Here is a 26,578-nt window from a genome sequence, read left to right on the forward strand (position 1 = left end):
GGGTTCTTACGAGAGACATGTTGGGTTCCCATCCTCCATGGCTGTTCTGAAGAAGCCTGAAGTTCTCCACTTCCATAGTAACGGCCACGCGATCGCCAACCTTGAGCCGGCCGGCATCTGCACGTACTCACGCAAAGACAACATGGAATAAAGTCTCTCTACACATACAGCGTTCATGGAGCGTAGAATACCCGCGCCGCGCTTTGTAAATGAAATCTGGTAGCGTATTTTATAACGTTTTAGTTTTCATTCTATTTGGTCCTCTGCCGTTGGCTGTTGCTCCCCATGACGTAGGCTGTGGTGGTTGACATCACTCTGGCCGCGACAGGAACACGCCCTGCATAACGCTCCCCGCGCTGCCAAAACCGGCGGCAGGTTGCGACACAGGACGACTGACGGAACACGACGGTGTGTTTGACACGGCTGCCGAGATGTATCGGTACTAATCCCATTTCAGCAAATAAACTATGCGGTGGCTGAGCAGCCAATGAACTGGGCTGACTGCAGCAACAGCAGGGTGGTTAAAGGCGGCTCTGCAGCCGGACCGGCATTGCCTGTTTCGTCGTTCGATTCCCGCCCCTTGTTGCTGTCGTGACGATTGGCGTTACGTTCAAATGAAATGAACACGAAGTGAATCGCTGCAAAATACGGCCCTTGAATTTCCGAACACAGATACGTTATCGACCAGGACAAAGGCAACGATACCAACGGCATGATGTTATTACTAATATTATTAATAATATGATAATTTTTGTATTCGCAGAAGTAATAATAATAGATAAATAAAAGCCTTTGGAAGAAGATTAAGATGGCGATTAGTTAATGAGCGTTAATTTGATAAAACATAAGGGGAAATGTGGGCAATGAGGTGACCAGCACACGAGGGCTCCACCTAAATTTTGAATACCTAGGGCTCTTTCAAAAGGAGTGAAATCTCATAACGCGGAACCCGGCCACAGCAGCCGCATTTCGATGGAGGCGAAACGCAAAAGGCGTCCATGTGCTGTGCGATGTCAGGGCACGTTAAAGATCCCGATATGGTCTAAATTATTCCACAGTCCTCCTCTACGGCACCTCTCTCTCTTTCCACTTTCACTTCCACGTTCCCCCTCTCCCTCACGGCATGGTTGACATGTTCATAGAGAAGTGACACAGTTACTGCGCCTTTCCACCATTTTCTTTATTACATGGACGGCTTTTCATTTTCTTAATTTCCATCGTAATGCCCCCGCTGCGATAGTGATCTAAACTTGTCAACTGGTGTTCAGCAGCCGAAAGCCATAGAGGACTGACCTGCGCAGTAGGCGCTCAGAAGATACCAAAGCGATTGATAACGCATTGTTTACAGGTGTAATCAGTGAAAAAACACGCACCATTTGCCCTCTAGCGTTTCAGGAGAACAAAAACACTGCGCGTGGTCAAAGGTTCACACAAAATAAGCAGGAATGACTACCCGAAAGCGCATCATAAAGAGAGAGAAAAATAACACGCTCGATATCGGTAGACAATAAAGGCTTGAAACCAACCAGAGTTACGTTTAAGACGTTCTGGACTTCCCTAGGGGTCAGCGCAACTTGTGTCAACAACACCACATTAGTCTTTAGAACTATACCTGAAGGAACCAGCGCTTCAAACCGCCCTGTAGCACTTAACACGAACCTTTCCTCTTAAAGGCTGGACTTAGTGTGGTTTCGAGAGCTGCGAACGCCATCGTTCTTTTTTTCCAGGAAGATATTTATTTGCTACCTATTTGCTTGGAAGTATAAACTGCAAAATTTATTGGTGCTCAATACAAAACGCTTTTAGACGTCGTCGTGGTTTGCATTAAATCCTTCAAAAAAGCTACATTTAGAGAAACGTTATCGCTTCCGTAGTACACTCGCGCGAGTGCCACACGACAACAAAAATTCTATGTGTGTTTGAACCTACACTTGTACGATATCTCTTGAATATAAGAATACGCACTCAAATGAAAATGGCTCTGCGGCACAGTCAGTTAACGCGGTGCACAAAGCACTAGGACTGAGACTCACAACCAGAAAGGAAGTCAAAAGTTCCTGTCATTATTACATTACAGGGAGAGTCCCAAAAATGACAACGGCTCTACTCATACCGTCGGGCCTCTCACCTACACTTAAACGCCCCCATAACATTACTTGGACCCCGGGCCATTCAGGTCTTGAAGGCAACGAGGCGGCAAACGATCTAGCTCGTGAGCTAACAAACCGAGCGGATCCTTGCCCGTACCTCACCCCTCTACCATCAAACTATGGGGAACGGCTGGAGATGCTTAGATTAGATCGTACAATATATCCCCCTCCCCATATTAAACTCAACACAAAAGAAGCCACATTTTGGAGGCGAATACAAACGAATACCTTCCCTAACCTGTACTTGTACAGCTTCATTCACCCTTCCAAATACCGCCCCTTCTGTCCATGGTGCGGCGAAAAGCCTACGCTGTTTCACATTTCCTGGAATTTTCCCTAAAAACCACCTCATCTAAAAACATTACAGACATCCTACGAGCAGTGGGAGGCAGCCCTGACCAGCAATGGTCTGGAGGACCAGTGTCGCATCATCAGACTGGTCCAGGCATCCGCCCAAGCCACCGGAGTCCTGAACTGAGGAGTCCGCCTACCCGACTCGTAGAACACTTCAATGAAATAATAAATGTTTTATCCCTCTCTCTCTCTCTCTCTCTCTCTCTCCTGTCAACATGACCTCAAAGTAGGCGTACTCATTTTCTCAAGTTTGCAAGAATCGAGAACTAACAATGCAGTGGAAAACACTCTGGCGACGTTATGCAAAATCTCCCTGTGTAGCATCACGATTACAAGTCGGCGACCGCGGTGACACCTTTCATTCGCTCTGAAAAAGCATCAAGAGCATGTTCATTGAGAAAATGCTGTTAATTACACATGGTTGCGATTGAAAACGCGTCCTTTCATGTTTCAGCCGCTTCCTGAGAACGACCACCATCTGCTTTGCAGGTTTCGCCCCACTGCTCAAGAATTAGGAGCGCGAAAGCCGCAATATTGTGCTGGGTTGTGCAAAGTAACAAAACACTCCTTACCTCTCTTAGGGGCTGCAGGAGCTGCCTTAGAATTCCGAGAACCCATTGCGTAGAACCTTTTAGAAATACATAAAACAAGAATAACGTCAGCATTTTATAACAAGCCTACTAAGAAACAATGTCGCTTGTTTGCCACGTGTTTTAATGGTAAAAATTAGTTTCTCTCACGTTTAGACCCGAAGCTCCTTTGATTTAAAGCACGCAGTTTAACCACCACCTGTGCCGAAACCCCAACGCGGGTCTGCTGAAATAAAGCAGTCGAATACAAAAGGTAGAAAGTTTAAGTCAGCAGGAAATAAAGAGAACAGAAAAAGAATCACTACTACAAACAAAACAATAAAATGATGATGATGATGATGATGATAAAAAGGGGACACTTTTCTACATGTCGAATGACACACTTGTGTAAATTCGGCGTCAAATAAATGTGGCAAAACTCTTGCAGGCATAATCCTGCTTCGAGAAACACGTCAGGGGCCACACAAAACAAGACTCACTTTGTTAGCTCTGTTTAGGCAACTGCCTCCATCTTACTGTAACAACATATTCTGTCTTTCATACACTCTGGGCACACTAGAAACAAATCAAGTTTTCTCCGAATCATTCCATATCGGAAGTTACCTCTGCCTCATTCTACCAAGGATTAGAAGCAAGTGAAACTATAAAACAAGATATTAGGTTGTATAAAACAAGAGGCAAGAAAAAAAATGCAGAGCTAGATGTCGGCGGTCGACATTATTTTTAAGAGCACGTGGTATGCTAACGGTACGTTTCATCGCTAACGCTGAAAACAAACTCACTCTATGTTTTCAGCACATGAAAAGAAAACCGGCACGCTTTGAGGCATGACACAGTGGAAGTCCCTCTGATTGATTTCGACGGTTTCATGTTCTTTTAGCTTGCACTGAAAGGTGCATGTAAATGTGGCGGCCGAAGCCGAGATCCCAACAGCAAAATCGTGCTCAGCGACCGAACGCCTTAGCCACAAAGCCACCACTGAGCGTCAGTGGCCACAAGGCACATGGTGCTTTAGCTAGCAGTAAGTTTTCATTTATGAAAGTGCAACCAGTAACAAAAGAGCTGCCATCTTGAAAACCAGATAAAATTATCTGCTTAGCCCAACATAGCAACAGTAACATTGGCGCTCGCCGAATCAGGCTATTTACTTTGTGCTTCTTAAAAGGCCAAGATGTCACCCTTCTGTGAATAAGTTTATTTGCACTCAAATAAAGGAAGAAACCAGTGGCAGGATTAAGGTCTGCATGCAAATTTGATTTGGTTTTAGATACAGGTTTTATGGAGTTTAACATCAAAAAGTAACGCAGGCTATTAGGAATGCCGTAGTGGAGGGCGCCGGATAATTTCGACTACCTAGGGTTCTTTAACATGCACTGGCATTGCACAGTACACGGGCCTCTTGCGTTTCACCTTCATCGAAATGTGACCACTGTGGCCGGGATCGAACCAGAGTCTTTAGGTTCAGCAGCCGAGCACCATACTCACTGCGTCACCACGGCGACGCAGGGGAATTCTTTCACGTAACGGTGTGTGAAAAATGCTCAAAATAATCCGGTGCGGTGAATAGCAGACCTCCGTCAATTTATATGACGCATTAAAAATCTTTATTGGTCCACCCAAGCGCAGCCATACGTCTCCAGTGGGAAGCTGTACAGCTTCGACAGAAACTTCCCGAACCCGCGACCACCACCTCACTGGGCCAGTCGCTCTATCAACTCAGCTATCTGGAACGGCTAGCATGTGAAAGACTTGTTCAAATAGGAAGCTCTTGTGGAAGGTTCAGAACATTCCTTCGTAGCCATATGACTAAGCTTGGGTGAATGCTAATGAGTAATTGCTCTTTTGGCACTATTCGTGTGTATGCCTCTCAGGTAACAAATTTCACTGTTCATAAGAGGCTGTAGCATTTCCTGCTCAACTTAAAGCCACCGGAAATACCATAATCTGTTCATTCTGCAAGCGAAAGATTCTCGTTAACTGACACTGCGTCTATAGACTTGACATGCGCCCCTGGTGGACAGGCCATCGCGCACTTATATAGTTTTTGGATCTTTCCTAGTATGACGCGATACTGAGACTGTCGTGGTCAGAGCGCAGTTCTGTGTTACTCATCGTTCTCCAAGCCAAAAATCAACGCCTTGTTTAATGCAAGCATGCTAATTCCAGGGTTTTCCAGCGGAATGCGAGCAGACGCACCGAACCATTCCAATAGTCGTTGAAGTGAGCACCAGTTCTACTATGGAGGAGGCTGAATAGCACTATTTTTTAAGCTCAAGGAAACATCACTCAAAACTCTATGCAAGTATGCTTTGAAGCTTGTGTTTCTGTTTCTATGAAAGGAAGGCCTAAGTGAAACTGTCCTCTGCCTGCCCGAACTTACACGGCTAAAACAAATGGGGAAAGGCTAGAAAAGTTAACGAATAACGCCTCCTAGTTTATATTATTTTGGTGCTTGTAATGCTTGGTCGGGCTAACAGTGCTGCCTACATGGCAACGACTCTCTCTGAACCAGTACAACTTCGCTGAGCAAAGTATAAGCTGTAGAATGGCGAACTGAAGAGATGCTATCACTCAGTACACTCAATGTGTCCCGGAGTGATATACTGCTGTGAGTCACCCTCTGATAACGTCCGTCAGCTATATGCGCCACGCGAAACTTCTCACACCCATTTTGAAAGTTGGCTGCGCACAAAAAAAAAGCCTGAAAAGCTTCAACAGTTTTCACCCTTCCCCAGGGCACCAGAGATTAGTGCTTAGCTTCGATGCACAGCCTTTCAAACTACAGCACTCGCTCCCGTGGTAGCGTGGACTATGCCTACTAGACTGGCATAACAATGCTGTTGGCGGACATATATGCGGTTTAGTGGACATGAGAACGCTATAAGTAGGCATGGCCATGGAGTAAGTGGACATGACCTCGGAGTTAGCCTGTTTATGGCGTTAGTGGGCAAGACCATGAAGTTAGTTGGTATGACCATTAATTACGCACTTTAAAGAACACATATGCTCTCGCGCCCATGTGACACATTTGACGTAGGCCTGCCTTTACACTTTTTGGGTGAGCAGCATGTGATTTATGCTTCGGTTAGACGTACTATGGGTTTCAAGGAATTTTCAACAACAGAGTGGCCCTCATAGAACTATCTCTGGAAGAAACTGTACATTCTGACAGCGGAAATAAGGCTGAGCATGATATTACCGCAAGAAAATTTCGCAGCCTACAAAGGAGTGGCACGTATTCAACAAGACAGACCGACAAACGCCTCATTTTTTTTTTATTTTCGAGTCCCTCTGTGGTAGGCAAAATAAAAAAAAGAATAAAAGAAAATTTGAGCGAACACCTGCCCCAGCAGAACTATCACAGACTTAGAAGAATTGAAAGAAATGAAAACGAGCTATCAAAATCTAAACCGAAAATGTAATTTGCAATCAAATGCCACTAAGGAAAAAAGGAGGCAAAAGACAACACCTGTACTTCAGAATTACACGCTCGTTTCTTCTAGACACTAATGAAATCGCATGACACCCCAGCCGCATGGCCAAGCTTGCCGACGGCATCGCCTAATTAAGCAAGTTAGGGAAAGAACAGATTTTATACCCATGCAAATACACTCTTTAGATACACGTATCGGCATTACCTACCTCATGGGCGGATTGAAACTCAGGGATGGCTGTGCACTTTTCCTTAAATGTTAATCGATCTTTAGCCGGTTGATGAAAAACTGTTCGCCGAAACTTTTTGCGCAGGAGAAATCACGCCAGTTTCTCGTTAAAGCAGAAAATAATACTATGAGGCCGTACTGTGTTTCCCTTATAGGTGGCGCCGGCATTTGATTTCGGACTGGTAATACTAGTGACCGCAGATATATGAAGCTTTACATCATCGTTAATAACACGTCAACGTTAAGGCTCCCGTTCAGAGAAAAACGCAGTGTCATTCCAGCAGCGTAATTGCCTCGAAAAATGCATGTCACGCATGACGTCACGCGTGTATGTCTAGAATGAAAATAGGTTTATGGTTTACGGGGGTTTAACGAGGCCAAAGCGACTCAGGCTATTAGGGACGCCGTAGTGAAGGGCTCCGGAAATTTCGACCCTCTGGGGCTCATTAACGTGCACTGACATCGCACTGTACACGGGCCTCTAGAATTTCGCCTCCATCAAAATTCGACTGCCGCTGCCGGGATGGAACCCCGACTGGAATGAAAATAATTGAAAAGAGGACATGTAATTGTGAATTAAAGGTTGGAGCACGTTTCAAAGGAGTAAACTTTATAAAGCAATTGAGTTTAAGTAAAGAAAGAGTTCTATAAATTTTAGTTAGGATTCCAGCCCATGACACTTGGCCAGTCAGCTACGCTGCCGACTAGGCAACGTAGGCACATTAACTTGGCTAAGGTTCTAGGAGGGGCTCATGTATGTGTGGTGGTGGCCGAATTTGAAGCTTAGCAATGTGGTAATTAGTGGAGTGAACTAAAGTCACGTAATTAGTGGAGTGAACTAGCTAGAGGCATGTAATTACTGAGATACTGATCATAGAAACATTATGTGCGTGAACTGCAGTTTTGAAGAGATCAAATACGAGAATGTGGAATTTACGTTTAGGTAATTGCAATAAACGTGTGACTGTGAGCAAAGAAAAGTGACCCAGTGAAGAGAAACTGCTGAAGGAAGCCGTTAACGCTGTCACGCCATATCCTTAAAGGCTGAGCTTATGTGTCCATATAATTTTTCCCAACATGTGCTGCCGGCAAACCTGAGAACAGTATCGCGAAGTAATCTTGGTACTCTATCCGCGATAAATGTAATGGCGGTGACTGGAGAGGCAATCCAGGCCACGTTTATTTCCTGCGTTCCGATGAGCAGCGCCTCCTCATGCTCCGTGTCCGATGCTCCAAACGCCCTCCACTTAAGCATTTATTTGTACTTATTTATCGTGTGTATCGACGGCGCAGGTACCGCAGGTGGCACTACCACATTTATTGTCTTCTCATCTGACTGATACCATTTGACCTTCAATGCAAGGCCGGCCTAACATCATCTACTGATCTCTACGAGCAATAGAAATATTTCCGCGAACATTTGCAGTGTTTGTTCATTCTTCAGATCTGCCGGCACACAACTTTATCGCTTTGTGTGCGACGCAAGACGCGACTAGATTTATCTCGATTGATCGCAGCCTGGCTGCGCTGATTCTACGTTGTTCCGGAATGTTCTAGTAACTTGGCATGCTTTATCTCGAAAGTTGGCTATCAGCTTTAAATTGAGCACGGCCGACAGCGGCGGGCATTCTGTACGATGACCGCCAAGCACGCTTGTCGCTTCGCCGCCGCCGAGTGATTCAGTCCATTTTGGGTGCAAGTCAGCCCAATAAACAGTTTTCTTTTAGAAGACCTTTTGTCCGTCTTCATCGCTGCTTCGACTGCCGTCACGACTACGTTACAATATTTATCGATTTGGCGAAATTCGTGCAGGGACGCAATATGTTCGTCGCAGGCACGAAGAACTGCGTCGGGAAGGATCATTTCCGAGCGGCATCAACCTACCGAGAGAATCGATCGGGACCTTTAAATATTTTTCACCGCGGTCAAAAAAGAGGCGCAGTTATTCCAAACCACGTTACCTATGAATGTCGGAAATTATTTGCCGTTGAGTTCCAACGGTACGCTTAAACTATATTCCATAATGTACGTGAAAAGCCACTAATCTACAAGAAAATGCTAAGAAATAAAGCACTTCGACTCGAGGGCCTTTTTTTTCAGCACATAACTTCACACTGTCTGAAATCTATGGATAACAGCATGCGTAACTATTATCCATCTAAAAAAAACAGTTCCTTGTCTCGTTGAATACCTTTTAAATACATACTATAGCGATAAGCCTAACCCACCCCTGCTTCTTTTTAAGCTTCCTTCACATCAAAGAGGAAATAACGGAGTGATCGTTTGCACCTTCGATGTGCTTTCAAGATTTCGCACAAATCGAAGCGCGGGTTCATTCTGCTAAGCACAGATGGCAGCACAAAGAACCCCTTAGAAATTATTGCCGCACTGCTATTATCCAGTGCTGAAATGTTTGCGTTGGCAACACTTGAATATGTCGCCGTGGGCTGCCTAGACAGTGCGGGTCGGAACCGAAAAAAATAGAAACACGGGACGAGGACAGTTATAGTGAGAGTTTTGAGGATATAAACTACATTTCTTCATGTGAATCAGTGGAAGAGGTTTTCCAACTCTCGCTTAGTGCCTCGAGCTCCGAAGAAAAGATTTCGGGATAATCATCGCGTAAGTGGCTACGATGGCTGAACGAATTCAAAGCAAGTCTAGCTAGCCATTGTAGGTCACGTTACGAGAGAGTAAACAGCAGCCAGCCAAACATTGTGCGCTAGAATTCGTTTTCTGCAAGCGGCGCAGGATACGGAGCATCCGGCATTGTTTGATCTTTTACTGGGACGACAACAAAAAATATAGACACCACGTACAAATGGCGCTCTCTACTCAATATTTGCGCCACATTCAAATACGACCAACATATATTACATTACATTATTACATTACGCGAGCCAAATTTCGATTCGAAAACTACTGTATTCATCCGCCAAAGTGGGAATCACTAAAACATATATTTTTCCTTGGAGGCCCAGCTGATAAGCTTGGCTGAGTCATACGCGTTTACAAGCACTTGTGCCGCTGCTGGAACGCAAGGCACTTGGAATATTGCCGCAGTTGGTGCCACGACCCTAAGAGACTGCACAGTGTGCTATCTTTCTCTATGCATAAAAGCCACACGATGCGTCTTCGGGACGCCTACATTTTTAAAGTCGAGCAAGACAGGCTTTGATTGGGAGACATAAAGCGCGTTGCTCGTCATCAGGCAAAATCTGCTAGCTCTAACAAGCAGAAAGGTATTCGCTTACCTGTTTACACCGAGAATTCAGTCAGTATTCCAAACACAAGGCATCACCGAGACAACACAAGCACATCCGGTGCATTACTTCACACGGCAAAACGTCGCGAAAATCACGTGTTAGCTAATAAGCCTAAGCCACGTAAGGACAAGCTGAGGCATTTACAACTAACGGTGAAAACACCTTGGGCCTCGTAAGCATGGTGTAGAATTAGGGGCGAAAACAACGCCTGGAAACAGCTCGCGGTTGTCGCGTCAGCGTCGCGTAGGCGTCCGTCGCTCTACGATCGAGTCACTGCCCGCAATCAGTTCCTCCTCCGTTCGAGGAGCCCAGATAAGCAGAGCAGGGAGGCCGCTCTATTCATGGCAGAACGCGGCCGACAGCGTGCAGCCGTTTCCCGCCGGGTAAAGAAAGAGTAAAACGCAGCGGCGGCAGTAGCTTTCAAACAGCGTGAAGCATGACGCTGTTTAATCAGATACAGAGTAAACAAACATGGGCATGCATTGGCCAGGTGCCCATCGCACCTACTGGGGAACCTTAGAGATGGCATCAAAGGGTAGTAACAACAAAAGTGAGAGTGTAGGTGCGTGACACACAAATGTCAGCGTCAGTAGACGAGGACGGACCGTGAATAGTTTTCCACTGAACGCGCACCAGCACGGAGAACTTGGCGTAAAAATATGAGGTGGTTACTTTTGTTTCCATATTTAAAAATAGATTGATCCCGCATACTTCACCCTGTATAAGAGAACTAGCTGAGGTGCCAAATTGCAGCTTACTGCGCTGTGCACTCTAGGCTTGAAGTGAAGTACACAAATAAAACCGCAAACACACATCCGCAACTCCAACGACGGGCATGTGGCGCCATCAATCGATGATATATGTAACTTCTCCAGTCAGTTGCGAACTCCGAGATCGGTTATCTTTCCTCATGAGGCTGTATATTCATTAGGCCTCTAGGTACGGTGCTTGCTGCAAATACATTGCTACCGCTTTCACGCCGGAAATGACGGTTTCACTTCCTTCCATTGGAAGCCTTGCGCGATTTCCAGCGATTGTTTCAAACAGCGTGTCTCGTTTTCGGGGCGCCCCAGTGATCGGTGACAATTTTACCTGAAGCGAAGATCTGCGTTTTAATATATATAATAATAATAATAATAATTGTTTTTTGGGAAACGGATTGGCGCAATATCTGTCTCATATATCGTTGGACACCTGAACCGCGCCGTAAGGGAAGGGATAAAGGAGGGAGTGAAAGAAGAAAGGATGAGGTGCCGTAGTGGAGGGCTCCGGAATAATTTCGACCACCTGGTGATCTTTAACGTGCACTGACATCGCACAGCACACGGGCGACTTAGCGTTTTGCCTCCATAAAAACGCAGCCGCCGCGGTCGGGTTCGAACCCGGGAACTCCGGATCAGAAGTCCCCCACCTCTTTCATTTCATTTCTCCATTCTGCCTGCTATCCTTCATTTCCGTTGCCCCAGCTCAGGTGCTTCACTATCGATTGCAAATGCCGGGGCTAGCAAACATCTTTTCCTTCCTTTTTACTATTATTTTAATAAAAAACCATTACCACCACCACCAGCCGAGCGCTCTAACCACTGAGCAACCGCGGCCGTAGGAAGTTTATCAGGGACCTGTTTTGAAGCGAAAAGCTTCACTACGCTGGTCAACACCGTGCTTCGCGCGAGCCGGCGTATGTCGGAGAACGAGTGACGTCACGCACGGCGCAGGTGGCCGCCGCCGACTCTTTCACTCTCTCTCGCTCCCTAGTCACTACTGCTCATGCGCCACTAGTAGCACCGAGCCAAAGGTGTTCCGCCGCTGCGCAGCGCCGCGCCTGTCCTCAAAATCCAACTGTCAATTTTCAGTTTTCTCTTTCCTCTTTCCCTCCTTTGTTTATCCCTTCCTTTACGGCGCGGTGCGGGTGTCCACCGAGATATGTGAGGCGGCTACTGGGCCATTTCCTTTCCTCAAAAACCAAACAAAACAAGTGAGCCGACGGCGTTCATAGAGTTCATTGGCGTTGACAACTTTGCAAAGACCGTTCATTTTAACGAAAGTAAAGGCGCACAACCGGCTCCGTGAGCCAGTGGAGACCTAAATCTCACTTTCTCTTTGTATATCCTGGATTAGCTGGGCTAATCCACATAATTTTTTGTCAACGAGTATCGCAAGCACAAAATGTTATACCAATAAACAAAAGATGCCAAAATAGTACCCGAAGCCAACAACTACTCAGAGCATTTTCGAAGGTACTCAGAAACAGTGAAATAAAGGCAACGTTTTAGAAATTCGCTGAAACGGCCGCTCGCCTATTGAAAAATCTGTCGCATTTGTTGTAGATTTTTTACCCAACGAAGAAAATTTTTGGAAGAAAAGAAGGGCAAGGTGGCCCAAGTAGTTTGCCTTAATATTCCGTTTCATCCTGGACCTAAAGGTAGACACCTATACCCTGCGACTTAATGGCTGGGGCTTAGAACCAAGAAGTATGGTTCCCAATCAAAGTGTGCATTCTGTCTGAAAGAGCCAATGTAGAGAACGTATTCCAATTTTCGTTAATAGTAAAAATCATTTCTGTAATTCTGTGGATCTTCCTGGGCATGTTGGTGCTTGTTGTGCACCAAAAGATGTATTAGCCACTGAGAAAAAGGGGTTTAGAAATTTTCCTGCCACCTTATTGAAACCCGTTAAACGAAGACTGCAACAGACTCCGTGATCACTACTCGGGGGTACATCGTGGTGCAACATGGCCTCAGGGATTCCCTTTTTTTGTCCCTTTGTCATAAGGTTAGCTTGCGAAAACGTCCGATGATGGCGGTTTGTGTATTTTATTTTTGTCTCCTGTAGCTTAGAAAGTTCCATGAGTAAAAACAGTTATTCCTGATTACGAGTGTAGCACGGTAAATTATTGATATAGGACAACTTCAATTTCTCCTCACTGTTCCTTTCAAATTAGGCTCCTGTGGTTAACAGCCGGTATTTATTACAACTCAGATAATCTGAGAGAGAACTTAAGGCAAAGTTCACGAACGGCCTTCTAAGAACGCACGCCACCGTTTAACGCAGGAACATAGCAATAAATTTCACGCAATAGCAATATTGCATGTGCTGTTTAAGGCACGGCACTAAACGTCTAGATTTGCAAAGATAGTCTAACGCGTGACACTAACGCAACTTCTTCGAACTTACAAACTGTTATGCAGAAACGGGAAACGTTTCTTATATTTTTAACTCGACAATAAGCCGCGTCTCTACAAAACTGGAAACGTTTCCACACTTAGGCTTTGTGATAAGGGAAACGCATGCGTAGTTTTAAAAAAAAAAAAAAGCTTGGAAGCGCTCTTCTAGTTAACAATGCAAGCGCGAGCGAACGCAAGGCTGGATAGGGCTTTGGACGCCGACCACGCCGAAGACGACGATGAAGGAGAGCTGCGCGTTCGGCCAGTAGGCGCTCCACGCCCGGATGGGCGGGCTCATTTCGCTGCAGTTCCGCTCCTCGCCGAAGCAAGAACGTCCCTATTCGCTCGAGGATCCGGCAGGCATGGATTCGGCGCGACGGGTAAGTGCCCCGGCTGGCTAAACTTGTCCAAGCGGCAGCTATAACGGGACACGTCATCCCTTTTGCTTTAGGGAACGTTCTGCCCCATCTCACGGTTTTGGCCTCTGGAGCCCAATTCGTAGGTCAGCTGTGTTCCCTAAACCCCTTCAAGAGCTACGCATTATCGCTCAGACTGCGTGGTGCCAATGCGCTGGGCTTCACTGGTTAGGCCTAGTGCGAACGCTGGTCCGGGGGATTTGTTAATGGCGCGTTCATCATGCGCTGTGCATGCTGTAGTCGCACGTGCAGGCTATGTGCGATAAGCAAACGAGCATCACAAGAAAACAGTGTATTTCGTGAACAATCAGTTGTGCTCTCAGAGCGGGAATATATCGCTTGCGGAGGCGATGTTATGCACGTAGGCTATTTGTATAATGGCTCATCACTGACTTACGGATGTGTAGGCCAAGCTTGAAGTAGGCATTCTCAATTCTGCGCTCTCTACTGTCATTGGTCCAGGGTAACCACGGCCATGAGCGTCTCATTGGTCGACCACCAGGGGATCTTTAACGTGCACTGAAATCCCACACCACACGGCCGCCTTTTTGCGTTTCGCCTCCGTCGAAATGCTGCCGCCGCGGTCGGGTTCAGCGTTTCGATGCGACGTTAAGGTAGCGTGTCCCTTTCATGCGGCGTCGATGACGTTGGCGCACCACACCAGGTGCCACGCACCGCGCTTATTGTAGCGGGAGCTACACTAGGCTACCAGTCAAGCATTTCGCGGTACATGCGAGAGGCCAGTTGTGCGCATGCGCCGTTACCATAGCAACCAGAGAGGAGCAGGATGTTGCGGCCCAGACATTTCAAGCCGATTTTGAGAACAATCCGTTTGGACACATTTGTAGCGTGTGCGACCGACTGCGGCACCAAAAGGACTTGACACCTGTGAGTAATCCAATGTATACCACTTTGCGTTTGGCATTACCAGAACAACAAGCTCAGCCAGGAAAACTTACCTCCCGCTTAGTATATCCTGGAATAGCGGAGCTAAGCCACTGCCAATTTTTATTGCGAAAGCAATACTGCTCGCACTTTCGGCCCATCGGTGGTCGTGGCGCCTCCTTACACAGCTGCGCGTCACGTCAACGTGTGACGTCACGCCAGACCGAGAGACGAGGCCCCAGCTCGCGGCATCGATGGTGGAGGTGAAGCCTTGCGCGCCGCTGCTGCGGCGCTACCGAGAGAGGGCGCTAGCTGGTGTTACGTCACGCCAGACCGAGAGACGGGGCCCCAGCTCGCGGCATCGATGGTGGAGGCGAAGCCTTGCGCGCCGCTGCTGCGGCGCTACCGAGAGAGGGCGCTAGCTGGTGTGACGTCACGCCAGACCGAGAGACGTGGCCCCAGCTCGCGGCATCGATGGTGGAGGCGAAGACTTGCGCGCCGCTGCTGCGGCGCTATCGAGAGAGGGCGCTCGCAGGTGTGACGTCACGCTAGGAGGATAAATGGGGTTACAGCTCGGCTCCTCGCAGTGGTCGGCGCGCTGCCTTGCGCTATGTCGGATGATGTGCACAAAGCGAGGCTGGAACGATCTGCTGCGGCCAAGCGACGGCGCCGTGCTGAAGAAACAGAAGAACAAGAAGAACGGCGAGCTAAACAACGTGCGTATGCAGCAGCGTGGCGAGCACGCCGATCAACATCGCTTGATGCGGGTGCATCTACAAGTTCAGGGCCAAGTTTAATGAGTGGTGTTAACGGTAGCGAAACTATGGAGACGACCAGTAGTTCGGAGACAAGTTTCATGGACGCTCTCAGTGCCGAAGAGACTATCATGGATGCTTCAAACGGTGACGATGCTGAATCTATGAATAGTATGGAACGCTACAACTTCAACAGAAGAAAGCACCGTGCTGAAGAAACGCTGGAACAGAGTATAGCGTATTGCTAAAAGAAGAGTGCAGTATGCAGCCAAGAAGGGAGAACGCAACGAGGCGAGACGAATGCAGAGAGCCCAAGAGAAGGAGGAGCTCTTGAATAAGAATCGGGAGAAGTCTCTCATCACGGCCGAACCTGACGGTGACATGACGGTGACGGTAGCAAAACAATGTATCGCCATAAGTTTAACAAAGGGCAACCATGTCCACACCATCAGCGAACCAAGGCGCAGCCAAGGGTATTGCTTTCGCAATCTTCCAGGCTTAGCCAAGCTAAGCCTTCAGCCAATTTTTTGTTGATGATGATGATGATAACTTTAATATTCCATCAGGTAAGGAGGCCTCCTACTCCCCGACCCCGGCACGTAGGCCTAGAGGACGGGGGCGGGGACCTCCGCGATCACTAGCAGGCAAAATGGTCTTGACTCTTCTCGGCTTCTGTCGCCAGGCGGATGGCTTGTTGCTGTTGAGCAGAGACCTCGCTCCGCAGCAGGGCTTTCCAGGCTTCTCTACAATTTATGTTTGCTTTAGCTCCTGGGGAGCTAGCGCATTCCCGATTATATGGTCGAGGGTCCCTCTCTCCCCACAGTGCTTGCACTTATCGTTTTTTCTATCACCAGTCTGAATATCATAAACCTAGACCGGATTTACGAAGTTCCCAGCTTGAAGGCGCCGCCATGCGACTGCTTCCCTATTGTTTAGTTTTTTGTCCGGTGGTGGCAGCAGTCTCCTGCATAACCTATAATTTTCAACAATCTCCGTGTAATTTTGCAGACGCTCGTCCATATTCCGGCAGTCGGGCGGCTCCACAGCCACCCGGAAGTAGAGAGCTCGGGCTAACTCGTGGGCCGCCTCGTTGCCAGGAACGGAGGCGTGTGCGAGGGTCCAAATTAGACTGATTTTTCTGTTGAGGCGTCTACCGGCCAGAATCCTTGCCGCTTCCAGCGTGATCCTACCCTTTCCAAAATTCCAGATGGGTGTTTTGCTATCGCTGATTATGAAATTGGCTTCCGTTCCAACGCAAGCGAGCGCTATCGCAACTTCCGCCGTTTCCGTGTTTCGGCTTCTAATGGTGGCAGCCGATACGGGGGCACCTCGGCCGTCGACCACCGAGGCGACCGCCGCACCCGACTTGCCACTTGCCGAGTCCACGTACGCGACCGACTTGCTGTCCATCGAATCGAAGCGTCTGATTAGTGTTTCTGCTCTCTTCTCCCTCCTCTCCGTGCTGAATATGGGATGCATGTTACGAGGGAGGGGGAAATGATTAGATTTGCTCGGCAGTCCTGCGGGATGCTCGATTTGCCTCGTAGTCGCCTATCTGCTTGCAGGCCTACCATTTCGACGATAGCTCTGCCTTGGTCGTTCGGCTTAATCTTTCGAGCTGCGAAATTCTGACAGCCTCCGCTATTTCGTCCCAGGTGTTGCTCACTCCCATAGGAGGAGCTTCTCTGTGGGGTGCTAATTGGTAAGCCGAGGGCCCTCTTTATGCACCGCCGAATGAGTGAGTCTAATTTCCTCCTCTCCTCCGACCTGATGTTTAAGTAAGGCGTGGCATAGCTCACGCGGCTTATTACGTATGCTTGGGTTAGTTTAAGCAAGCTTCTTTCCTTCAGACCTGGTCCTTTCAGCGCGACCCTTCTAAAAATTATAAGGGCTTGGGCGGAAAATCCCTCTAGCTTTTTGATTGCCCCATCATTATATCCATTCTTCTGAATGCGTAGTCCTAAGATTCTGATTTTATCTACCTGGGGAACAGGTTTCCCCTCTACTTTAATGTTAAATTCCCAGCTGCGCTTGCATCGGACCGATGTTGGGTTATAGACGAGTAATTCCGACTTTTGCGGGGAGCATGAGACCCCGACTGGCAGCATAGTCCACGACAGTGTCCGCCGCCGCCTCCAGGCGTTCCTCGATGCTCGAATTGCTCCCCTGGTTAATACAGAGGTTGATGTCATCCGCATACATACTGAAATTTAGCCCCTCTATGCTCCTCGGGGCTTCGGGGAGGTTCCGCATCGCCACGTTGAAGAGGAACGGGGAGAGAACCGAGCCCTGCAGCTTGTCCCTGCTCCCTAAGTTCAGTGTGGGAGACTCAATGTCTTGGAACCTCACGCAGGCAGATCTGTCTGATAGAAAGTCCTTCATGTAGTCGTATGTTCGCGCGCCTACTCCGATATCCTGGAGACCGCGGAGGATCGCTTCGTGTGTAACATTATCGAAAGCCTTTGTCAAGTCCAAGCCGAGAATGACTTTGGCGTCTCTAGAACGCGAGTCGATTATGTCATGTTGGAGTCGGAGCATCACGTCCTGCGTCCACAAGCCCGGTCGGAAGCCGACCATCTCGTGCGGCCACAGGCCGTTTTGCTCCATAAAGCGCGTCAATCTTGTCTGGACTACGCGCTCCAACAATTTCCCCATGAATAGGTTAGGGAAATTGGTCTTAGATTTTCTAGTTTAGGGGGTTTGCCAGGCTTTGGGATTAGGATTACGTTTGCCGCCTTCCACTGCGGAGGCAGGTGGACTTTGGCCCAAATTTTTTGCATATACTACGCCAGAGCGCTGATGGAGTCATCGTCCAGGTTTCTTAAAATTTTGTTAGTTATCCCGTCAGAGCCCGGGGCCGATTTCGTTTTTAGTCCCAATATTTCAGCCCTGACCTCCGCCTCCGTGATGAGTGCGTCGAGCTCCTCGTTGGGAGTTCCGTCGTATGCTGGGAGGGGGTACTATGGGTATCGCCAATGTACATGTTGATGAGTTTGTCCATAAATTCCGCGTCTGTACCATCAAACGCGTGCCTAGCTTTTGATAATCTAATTCCCGATTGGGTTTTCGAGTTGGTCGGGTCTAATAGGTGTCTCAGCAGACCCCACGTTTTGGAAAGGCTCATGCCCCTCTCCATATCGTCGCATCTGCTGCACCAATTCTGTTCGCGTAATTTGATCGCATAATTTTCAATTTCTTTGTTGTGTCTAGCGATCCTCCGTCTAAGATTTCGGTTCCATTTTTCCTTCTTCAGTCTGCGCTCTATACCATGCTTTGCCTCCCACATGTGAAGCAGTCCGCTATCGACTATCTCCGGGGCGTCGTCCCCTTCAAGCGTCTTTGTTGCCTCCCCAACGTGACGCCTGAGGGCCTCCAACCATTTCTCTGTTTGTGATCCTCCCTGTGGCAGCTTTCTCTCGGTTCTCCCTAAATAATTCCCATTCCGTAACCCTCGGTTGACGCGCACGACGCGTCTTCCCTCCTTTTTTAAGGATCGAGGCCAGAATGAAATGATCGCTGCCCAAATTTTGTTCCGAATTTTGCCAGTTCAGATGTGTCACGTTTTTGGAGAAGGTCAGGTCAGGAGAGGTGTCTGTGCAGACGCTGTTACCCACCCTGGATGGAGTACTAGGGTCCGTGTGTAGGGTGAGTCCCAGCTCGTGCGCGTCCTCCCATAGCTGCCTTCCTTTAGGGTCTTGTTTAGCGTAACCCCATTCTGGGTGCGCTGCATTAAAGTCACCGACTATTAGCAAGAGGTTAGTTCCGGCTGCTTTAATCGCTTTCCGAAAGAGGGCCCAGAACCTAACCTTTCTCTGCTTCGGGGTACTGTACAAATTTAATAGGAACACGCTCGGTTCCTCTTTTCGCCCCGTAAGAATTTCCAATAGCACTGCCTCAATTTCTCTCGAGTTGATTTCGTGCTCGATTGCCGCAATGTTCCTCTTAATCAACGTTGTGACGCGAGATTTCTCACCTCTGTCACTTGGAAAAGCTTGGTATCCCGATAGTTTTGCTGCTTTGCCCGTCTCCTGCAAGGCTATAGCTAACGGTTTCTCATCTAATAGCGTCAAGTGTTGTTGCACTAAAGCCCGTTTGCGCTGGAAGCCGCGACAGTTCCACTGCCAGATTATAGACTCACTTGGTGCGCCTCTGGCCATTTTGGAGCTGGTTGATATTTTCCTCAGCTTTTTGTTGCCATTCTCCGATGGCAACTAATTCTGCCCTTTGTCTTTGTACTTCGCCCGTAAGGGCTTGGATCTGGCTCTGAGTCTGATTTATTGCGCCCATAATTTGGGCCATGAAAGAATCGAATTTAGCTTCGATTTTGGCTTCTAATCTTTTCTCTAGTGCCACCAACGGATCAGCGTCTTCTCCTTTGCGTTTCATTGGGGGCGGGCTAGCCAATTCTACAATCTTTTCCTCCTCCGGTGCCGCAGGCTGCGTGGGAGTCGCAGCCCTAAGGGCCGGAGGGGGGGGGGGGGGGGGTTGGTTTCGATACCAAGTTTGGTTGCGCACTGTGGGGAGAGGGGGGCCGCGTACGCGCCTGCACTTTTGGTGTACGTAGCTTTTGAGTGAGCTTATTAATTCTCTTTAAGCTCCCTAACCTCTTTCCTTAATTTATAGATCTCCTCGTCTTTCTTATCTTTTGCCTTGGAAACGCCATTGCCAAAGCTTACACTTTTTCGATCCCCGCTCGGATTCCGCTTGTGAGTCCACGGGTTCGCCGGGTCCCTGGAACTCGATCTCCCCCTGGGTGTGGATCCGGGGCGCCCCCTGGTGCGGGAGCTCGAGCGGCCGCGCTGCTGCTGCCCTCCGGTGGTCTCCTCCAGCCTCGGGAAGGAGTCGTTTCTGGCGCGAAAGTCCTCTTTTCCGCGCCTGACCTTGGAACGGCTCTGGGGATTCCCCTCGGCGGTCGCTCCGGCTTGCTGCTCCTGAAGTTCCTGCTGCTGTTGCATCTTGATCTTGCGTTCCCATAGTCTCTTCTTCACCGCCTGCCTCCTTCACCTAGATGCCGTTATCTCGGGCATGCAGGGCTAAAGGATGCAAAGGATGTTTGTTGTGTTTATGCCACTGCAATCGCTGTAGCACCATGGGTAAGCTCTAATGAATGCCTTGTGACGTCACGAGTGATATTATCGCGTTCAAACCAATCAGGCATCGACAATCAGCATGGGGAACTTTCATGGCGTCAAGCGTGACGTAATTAAGTTCTGACCAATCTGCGTGGGGAGCTGTCATGACGTCATACGTTACGTAACCCCGCTCTGAACAAAAAATTGACGTAATTAAGTTCTGACCAATCTGCGTGGGGAGCTGTCATGACGTCATACGTTACGTAACCCCGCTCTGAACAAAAAATTGGAGACCAATTTTTTGTTTTGTTGGAGACCAATTTGCCAATGCCAGTAAGGATTGAGCTGATAGCCTTAGGGCACTCAATGTGTCCTGGGTAAGAACCCCAGTGTCATGCCCATAAAATTCCCAGACATCAAGCAAGGTAATGAATTCATTCAGAAAAGCTACTTTTGGGTCATCTGTAGTGCAAGACATGGGTTCCTCGTAAACAGTACAATGGGGGAAGCCTTTATTTGGCGTTTTTACGTTGACAATACTCCACCAGCGAAGAATGATTTTGATGAAATCTGCTGTTGCTGCCGCATGTTGAAAATCATCTTCACCACTGCGAGCTGCCAGGGCTGTGGCTACGTGCGGATTAAAAACCTGCAGTACCAGCTTGACATTTTGCCGTTGCAAGTTGCTCGGATTAAGTGTCTTGGATGTCAAGCCATACCCAGACTTTATCAGTAGAGATAACTCTTTACGTAAATCTCTCAAATTCTTAAATGAGGCAGTCATTTTACATTCAGGACGAACATCATTGTTTGAAAGCTGAAAGCATGAGTAGAAAATGCAAGTCCCCACATTTTTCTCATTTAACCAGTTGTTTCTGATACACTTCGAAAGATGTACAGCATCTACCACATAAAATAATGGCCGATCTGGATCTGCCGGATGTGGAAAAACATGACGAAGCATTGGCTTTGGCAGAAACATCTTCATTGCCTTTTTGTTTAGAGAGTTATTGTCACAAACAACGGCTATGACCCTGTACCCAATCTCTTCTAAGCGTATGATCACCTTCTTCAGTATGGCATGAAATTGGTCGCCCTGTATGGTTTTTACCGGAAGAATGTGTACTACCTCCTTGAATGAGCTCAGCAGACTTTGTATCATAAACACGTGTACAGATGTGGCTGCCTCGCTGGAATTCACTGCAGCACCACATATGCTGCCCTCCTTATAATCAAAACAAGGCTTGATATGAATTTCGTCAAGCATCAACGTCACTGTCTTTTCATGTGGCTGCAGATGTGTAAATCTCTGGAAAACGTACTGAAGAAAAGTTGCATCACAAGAATCAATTTCTGGGCACATTTGTACAGATGAGTACACTTTCCTAATACTGCTCAGATGGGGCAAGGCTAGTGTACTTGTTTTTCTCAAATACTTGTAGGCATGCGGTGATATTGTTGGAGAATGCATGCAAACCCCATTACATGTGTGCTGTACTGAATATGCTATGCAGAGAGCAGTGTTAGCTGTTCCTTTAAAAATTTCACAGCCCTTTATTGTTTTCATTAATGCTTGCTTCCAATTTGTCTAGAAGGGAATTTACTGCAAGCGATAGATGGCGAGAACTACAACGTTCGCCAGACTCGTCAGACAGCATGCACAGGTTGTTCAAAATTTCCAACAAGGAGCTTACTTTCCAAACCGAGTCTGGTACAACAGCGCTACCAAGATTCTTGATCGCGGATCCTTGGTAGCAGGCTGAGACTTGGAGGTTTTTGAACACTGTCAATGACGCCTTCAACCATGGTTCACGATCGTTGGTGATGTTCAAAAACATCGTACACTTTTCTTCATGAATCACCGTCTACTGCACTGACACAGAGGCCACTTGCAGGCGCGCCTTTAGTTCTTCGAGTGACGAAAATTGGTCTCTCTCCTGCTCCGCTTCATATGACGCCAGTGATCCTTTGACCGCACGGGCGAGTTCGGAAGCTTGTAGTCGGCTCCTCTTAGCATCAGGTGCTTCTCTCTTGCTGTTGTCTGGTGCTCAAAGGTACGAAAGACAGTTGGGAAATACGGTAGGCACCGATCCACGGCGCAACCGCGGTACTGGCAATCGAACTGTAAGAACATTTTCTGTTCTTGGATCCGAGTACGATGTCGTCGTCTAGATGCATGAAGCGTCGAAATGATCGGCGCAAACCTGCACAAACGTACAAACGTTTCGTAAACATCTCAGAATCCACTTATTAAAATAGCCTAATGTTAGCCGCTTTGTCTATAAGCGTGTTTGCAGCAAATAAATGTGGCCACAATCAATCTATCTGGGCTTCGCAAGTATCACAATGAATGTGCTGATTAAGTAAAAGCAACCAGGCGCCATAACAGTACCATAAACGTTACTTACCTTGTGTACGAAGTGGACACGAAGTCCTTCCATGGAATGGCGCGTAACCACTTCTTGAAAGTGTCGTCGTCTTTTGAGAAAGAAAACACTTGTATATTCCTGCCCGTATCGTAATTGCCGGTGCACACCGGCACACAACACTTGTTCGGCATTTTAGTATCCACTGCACATCGCACATGGAAACAAAATTGCCGCAAAACAACGACGAGAGACGACAAACGCGACCATGCCGCTGTAACCAAACGGCCCGCGCGGCGAAGGGAGCGTGAAAGAAAGAACAGCAGGGATTAAAATCATGTCGCTGGCGATGCGGCTTCTGCAAGTTCAGTTCAGTTCAGAAAAACTTTATTTCCGGCAGATGGTGGTCTCCCTACCCCCTCTCAGGCTCGGCCGAAGCCTAAGCCCGATCAGGAGGAGAGGCCGTGGGCTGAGGACAGTGTAGCTGATGCTTCACGGCCTCAGCAGCCATGCGGGTTGCTTTGCGCTGCGCGTTGGGGTCCTCGCTCCGCAGCAGCGCCTCCCAGGCTTCAAAACTAGTTATGTCTTGTTTAGCCCCTGGTCAGCTAAGACATTCCCAAGTAATGTGGTTTAGCGTACCCCTTGCCCCACAGCCGATGCATTTTTCGTCATCTGGGTTTTTAGCAATTTTGGCTGGCGATATGTATACCCCTGCCTGGATCCTCCTCCAGATGTAAGCGTCTTTGCGACTAAGGGATACGTCCGGAGCAGGGTATACTCTTGTTTCTAATTTGTAATTATCCGTAATTTCCTTGTATGTGATTGGGGCATCCTTAAGATTATTGCAGATGGGTTGCTCCGCTGCTGCCCGGATGTAGGTTACTCGGGCTAGCAGGTGAGCGGCCTCTTTACCAGCTATTTACTCATATGCTGGTATCCAGAATAGTGCAGCGAACCTGTGTTTTGGCATGCTGTCCAGAATGCGTTTGGCTTCTCAAGAGACCAAGCTCTTACTAAAGTTTCTGACAGCGGACTTACTGTCGCAGAGAATGTATCCTGCATTAGATCCTGCCAGGGCGAGCGCCACCGCCAGGTAGGTAGGAAAAACTTTATTGAAAATGCCGGCAACCGACGGTTTGACGCGTCGTGACGTTGGCCAAGCGTCGACCCGGGGTTATGCCCTCCTCTGCACTACCTCCGTTCGGCCCGTTTGTGGTGGGTCGTGAGGCTTGTGCTTTTCGAGCGCACCCCGGGCCTGCTGGACGGCCCATAGTTGAATGTCCTTGTCTGCAGACTGCACTGCACTTTGAAGTTCGGGCGGGTATATCCTGGAGGTAGCCTCGGTCGGGAACCTGGCACAGTCCCACATGATGTGCCATTGGTCCGCCGGACCAGCTGCACAAACATTGCACACATCGCTCGGATAGAGTTCTGGGTGAAGTACGTGTAGCACTGCCGGGGCGAGGAGTGACCCGGTCTGTATCTGTCTTAGGATGACGGCCTCCTCCCGACTGAGTGCCGGGTGGGGAGGCGGCATTGTCCGTCGAGCTAGGGGGTAACACATGGTAACTTCGCCATAACTGGTTACGCGGTCCTTGGTTTCGAACCACCACACGGAACGGTCACTCTCGGGGGCGCGGAGGGTAAGCGCTCGCGCCGCCGAATGGGCCGTCTCGTTGTGGTTCGGCGAGGATGCACACTCGCCCGCGTGCGCCGGGAACCACTTGATACGGATGGTGCTGCGGCGGTCTTGGGGCTGTAGCTTGCCGATGATGGCGGCCGCCGGCGCGCTCACTCGCCCCTTGGCAAAGTTGCGCACGGCGTTCCTCGAGTCACTGAGCACGGTGTGACACTCGGCCTCGGAGATCGCCAGAGCGATGGCAACCTCCTCGGCGTCTGTGGCGTCCGTGCACCGCACGCTCGCTGCCGTTGTCGTGGTGCCGGTAGCCGCCGCAACGACCACTGCCGCGAAGCCTTCTCGTTTGTATTCCGCTGCGTCCACGTACCGGGCGTGCGGGTCTTGGGCGTGTTTCTCGATGAGGGCCTGGGCCCGTGCCTGCCGCCGTTCTTGGTTGTATTCGGGGTGCACGTTCTTCGGGATGGGGTCCACATGGATGTGAGCCCGCGCCTCCTCGCTGATCTCGCATGGTTGCCGGCTGGGGGTTCGGGGGTTGTAACCCAGGGATGTCAGTATACTGCGCCCCGTCTTGGTGGTAGAGAGGCGCTCCATTTGCGCGGTGAGCTGCGCCTCGGCTATTTCTTCTAGGGTGTTATGGACACCGAGCTGCAGGAGCCGAGCCGTACTCGTGGTCTCCGTTAAGCCCAGCGCCGTCGTGTAAGCCCGTCTGATCAGCGTGTTGATCTTGTTCCTGTCAGTGACCTGCCAGTTGAGGTAGGCCGCAACGTAGGCGATGTGACTGATCACGAACGACTGGACGAGGCGCACGAGACTGTCTTCACGCATGCCCGCCCGTCGTGTAGAGACTCGGTGTATGAGCCGGATGGCGTCCATTGCCTTGGTGGTAAGTTTGTTGATGGTCTCGTCGTTGCGGCCGCTCTTGTTTAGCAGCAGGCCCAGGACTCTGACCTTGGGAACTTCGGGGATGCGTTGCCCCGATGCGGTCATGATCTTGATGTGATCGCACTCCCGAGGGGGAGCGCGTTTCCGTCCCGGTCACCGCCACTTCTTCAGCAGTTTCTGTGTTCTGGGTTCTGACTGAGGCGGTGATGAGGGGTATTCCCTGACCGTCTACAACGGCCGAAACCGCAGCCGCCTCTGGTCCCCCAGCGGCATCTACGTATGCTACCTCCTCGGCAGGCAGCTCTCTGAACTTTTTAACCATAGCCTTGGCCCTATGTTGTCTTCTATCTTTGTTGAACTGAGGGTGCATGTTTTTCGGTATGGGGGGAATTTTGATTTTGGACCTGACGTCGAGAGGTATCTCTACCTTGCCTTCTATTTTGCTGTCAGGCTCTACCCCCACCCATGCCATAATTTTCCTACCAGTCCGGGTTTTGCTAAGTCGCTCAAGCTGTGAAATTCAAACTTCTTCCTTAAACTCCGCCCATGTGTAATGAACCCCCATTTTTTCAAGTTCTTCAGGGGAGGTATTTACGGGTAGACTGAGGGCTCTTTCTACACTTTTCCTAATGATTATATTCAGTCTGTCTACCTCCCCTTTGTTAAGTTCCATGTAGGGGGTGGCGTAGCAGATCCTGCTTGTGATGAAGGCCTGCGTGAGCCTGAGCAAGTTACGCTCTTTCAACCCCTTTCCTTTGGTGGCTATCCTTCTGATTAACCCTGCTATCTTATCTGTATACTGCTCTAGTTTCTTTATTGTGCTAGCGTTATTGCCCTTGGAATTGATGAAGAAACCAAGGATTCTGATTTCCTCAACACTGGGAACCCTGCGCCCCTAAACTATGATGTTGATGTCCGGCTTAGGTCCGTATATGCCTTTGGTGTACACTAGAACCTCTGATTTCTGATGAGAGCAGGCTAACCCTCTCTCTTTGGAATATTCAACAATGATATTCTGCAAGTGTCAGCCTGTCGGATGTGACGTCAAAATTTTGGCCGCAGGCCTGAAAGCTGTTCAAGGGGTAATGTGCGATGTCAGTGCACGTTAATGATCCCCAGGTGGTCGAAATTATTCCGGAGCCCTCCACTACGGCACCTCTTTCTTCCTTACTTCTTTCATTCCCTCCTTTATCCCTTCCCTTACGGTGTGGTTCAGGTGTCCGCCGATATATGAGACAGATACTTCGCCATTTCTCTTCCCCAAAAACCGATTATTATTATTATTATTATTATTATTATTATTATTATTATTATTATTATTATTATTATTATTATTATTATTATTATTATTATTATTATTATTATTATTATTATTAT

At 48.6% G+C, this 26,578-nt stretch overlaps 2 protein-coding genes across 2 annotated transcripts in view; one reads left to right on the top strand and one right to left on the bottom strand.

Moving 5' to 3' along the window:
- The window catches only part of LOC144121311 (E3 ubiquitin-protein ligase MIB2-like), a 31,067-nt gene extending 20,782 nt beyond the window's left edge, over positions 1-10,285 (bottom strand). Inside the window, exons 1-3 of the mRNA XM_077654465.1 lie at positions 10,011-10,285; positions 3,077-3,132; positions 11-117 (exon numbers count right to left, since the gene is read on the bottom strand). Coding sequence (XP_077510591.1) covers positions 11-117; positions 3,077-3,122 — 153 coding nt within the window. The 5' untranslated portion in view covers positions 3,123-3,132; positions 10,011-10,285. The remainder of the gene's footprint in view (positions 1-10; positions 118-3,076; positions 3,133-10,010) is intronic.
- Positions 10,286-13,380: 3,095 nt separating this feature from the next.
- Positions 13,381-26,578, top strand: part of LOC144118596 (uncharacterized) — a 33,114-nt gene continuing 19,916 nt past the window's right edge. The window contains exon 1 of the mRNA XM_077651491.1: positions 13,381-13,566. Within this exon, the coding sequence (XP_077507617.1) occupies positions 13,471-13,566 (96 nt within the window). The 5' untranslated portion in view covers positions 13,381-13,470. The remainder of the gene's footprint in view (positions 13,567-26,578) is intronic.

This window comes from Amblyomma americanum, chromosome 2 (genome assembly GCF_052857255.1).
Source record: "Amblyomma americanum isolate KBUSLIRL-KWMA chromosome 2, ASM5285725v1, whole genome shotgun sequence".
Lineage (NCBI taxonomy): Eukaryota > Metazoa > Arthropoda > Arachnida > Ixodida > Ixodidae > Amblyomma > Amblyomma americanum.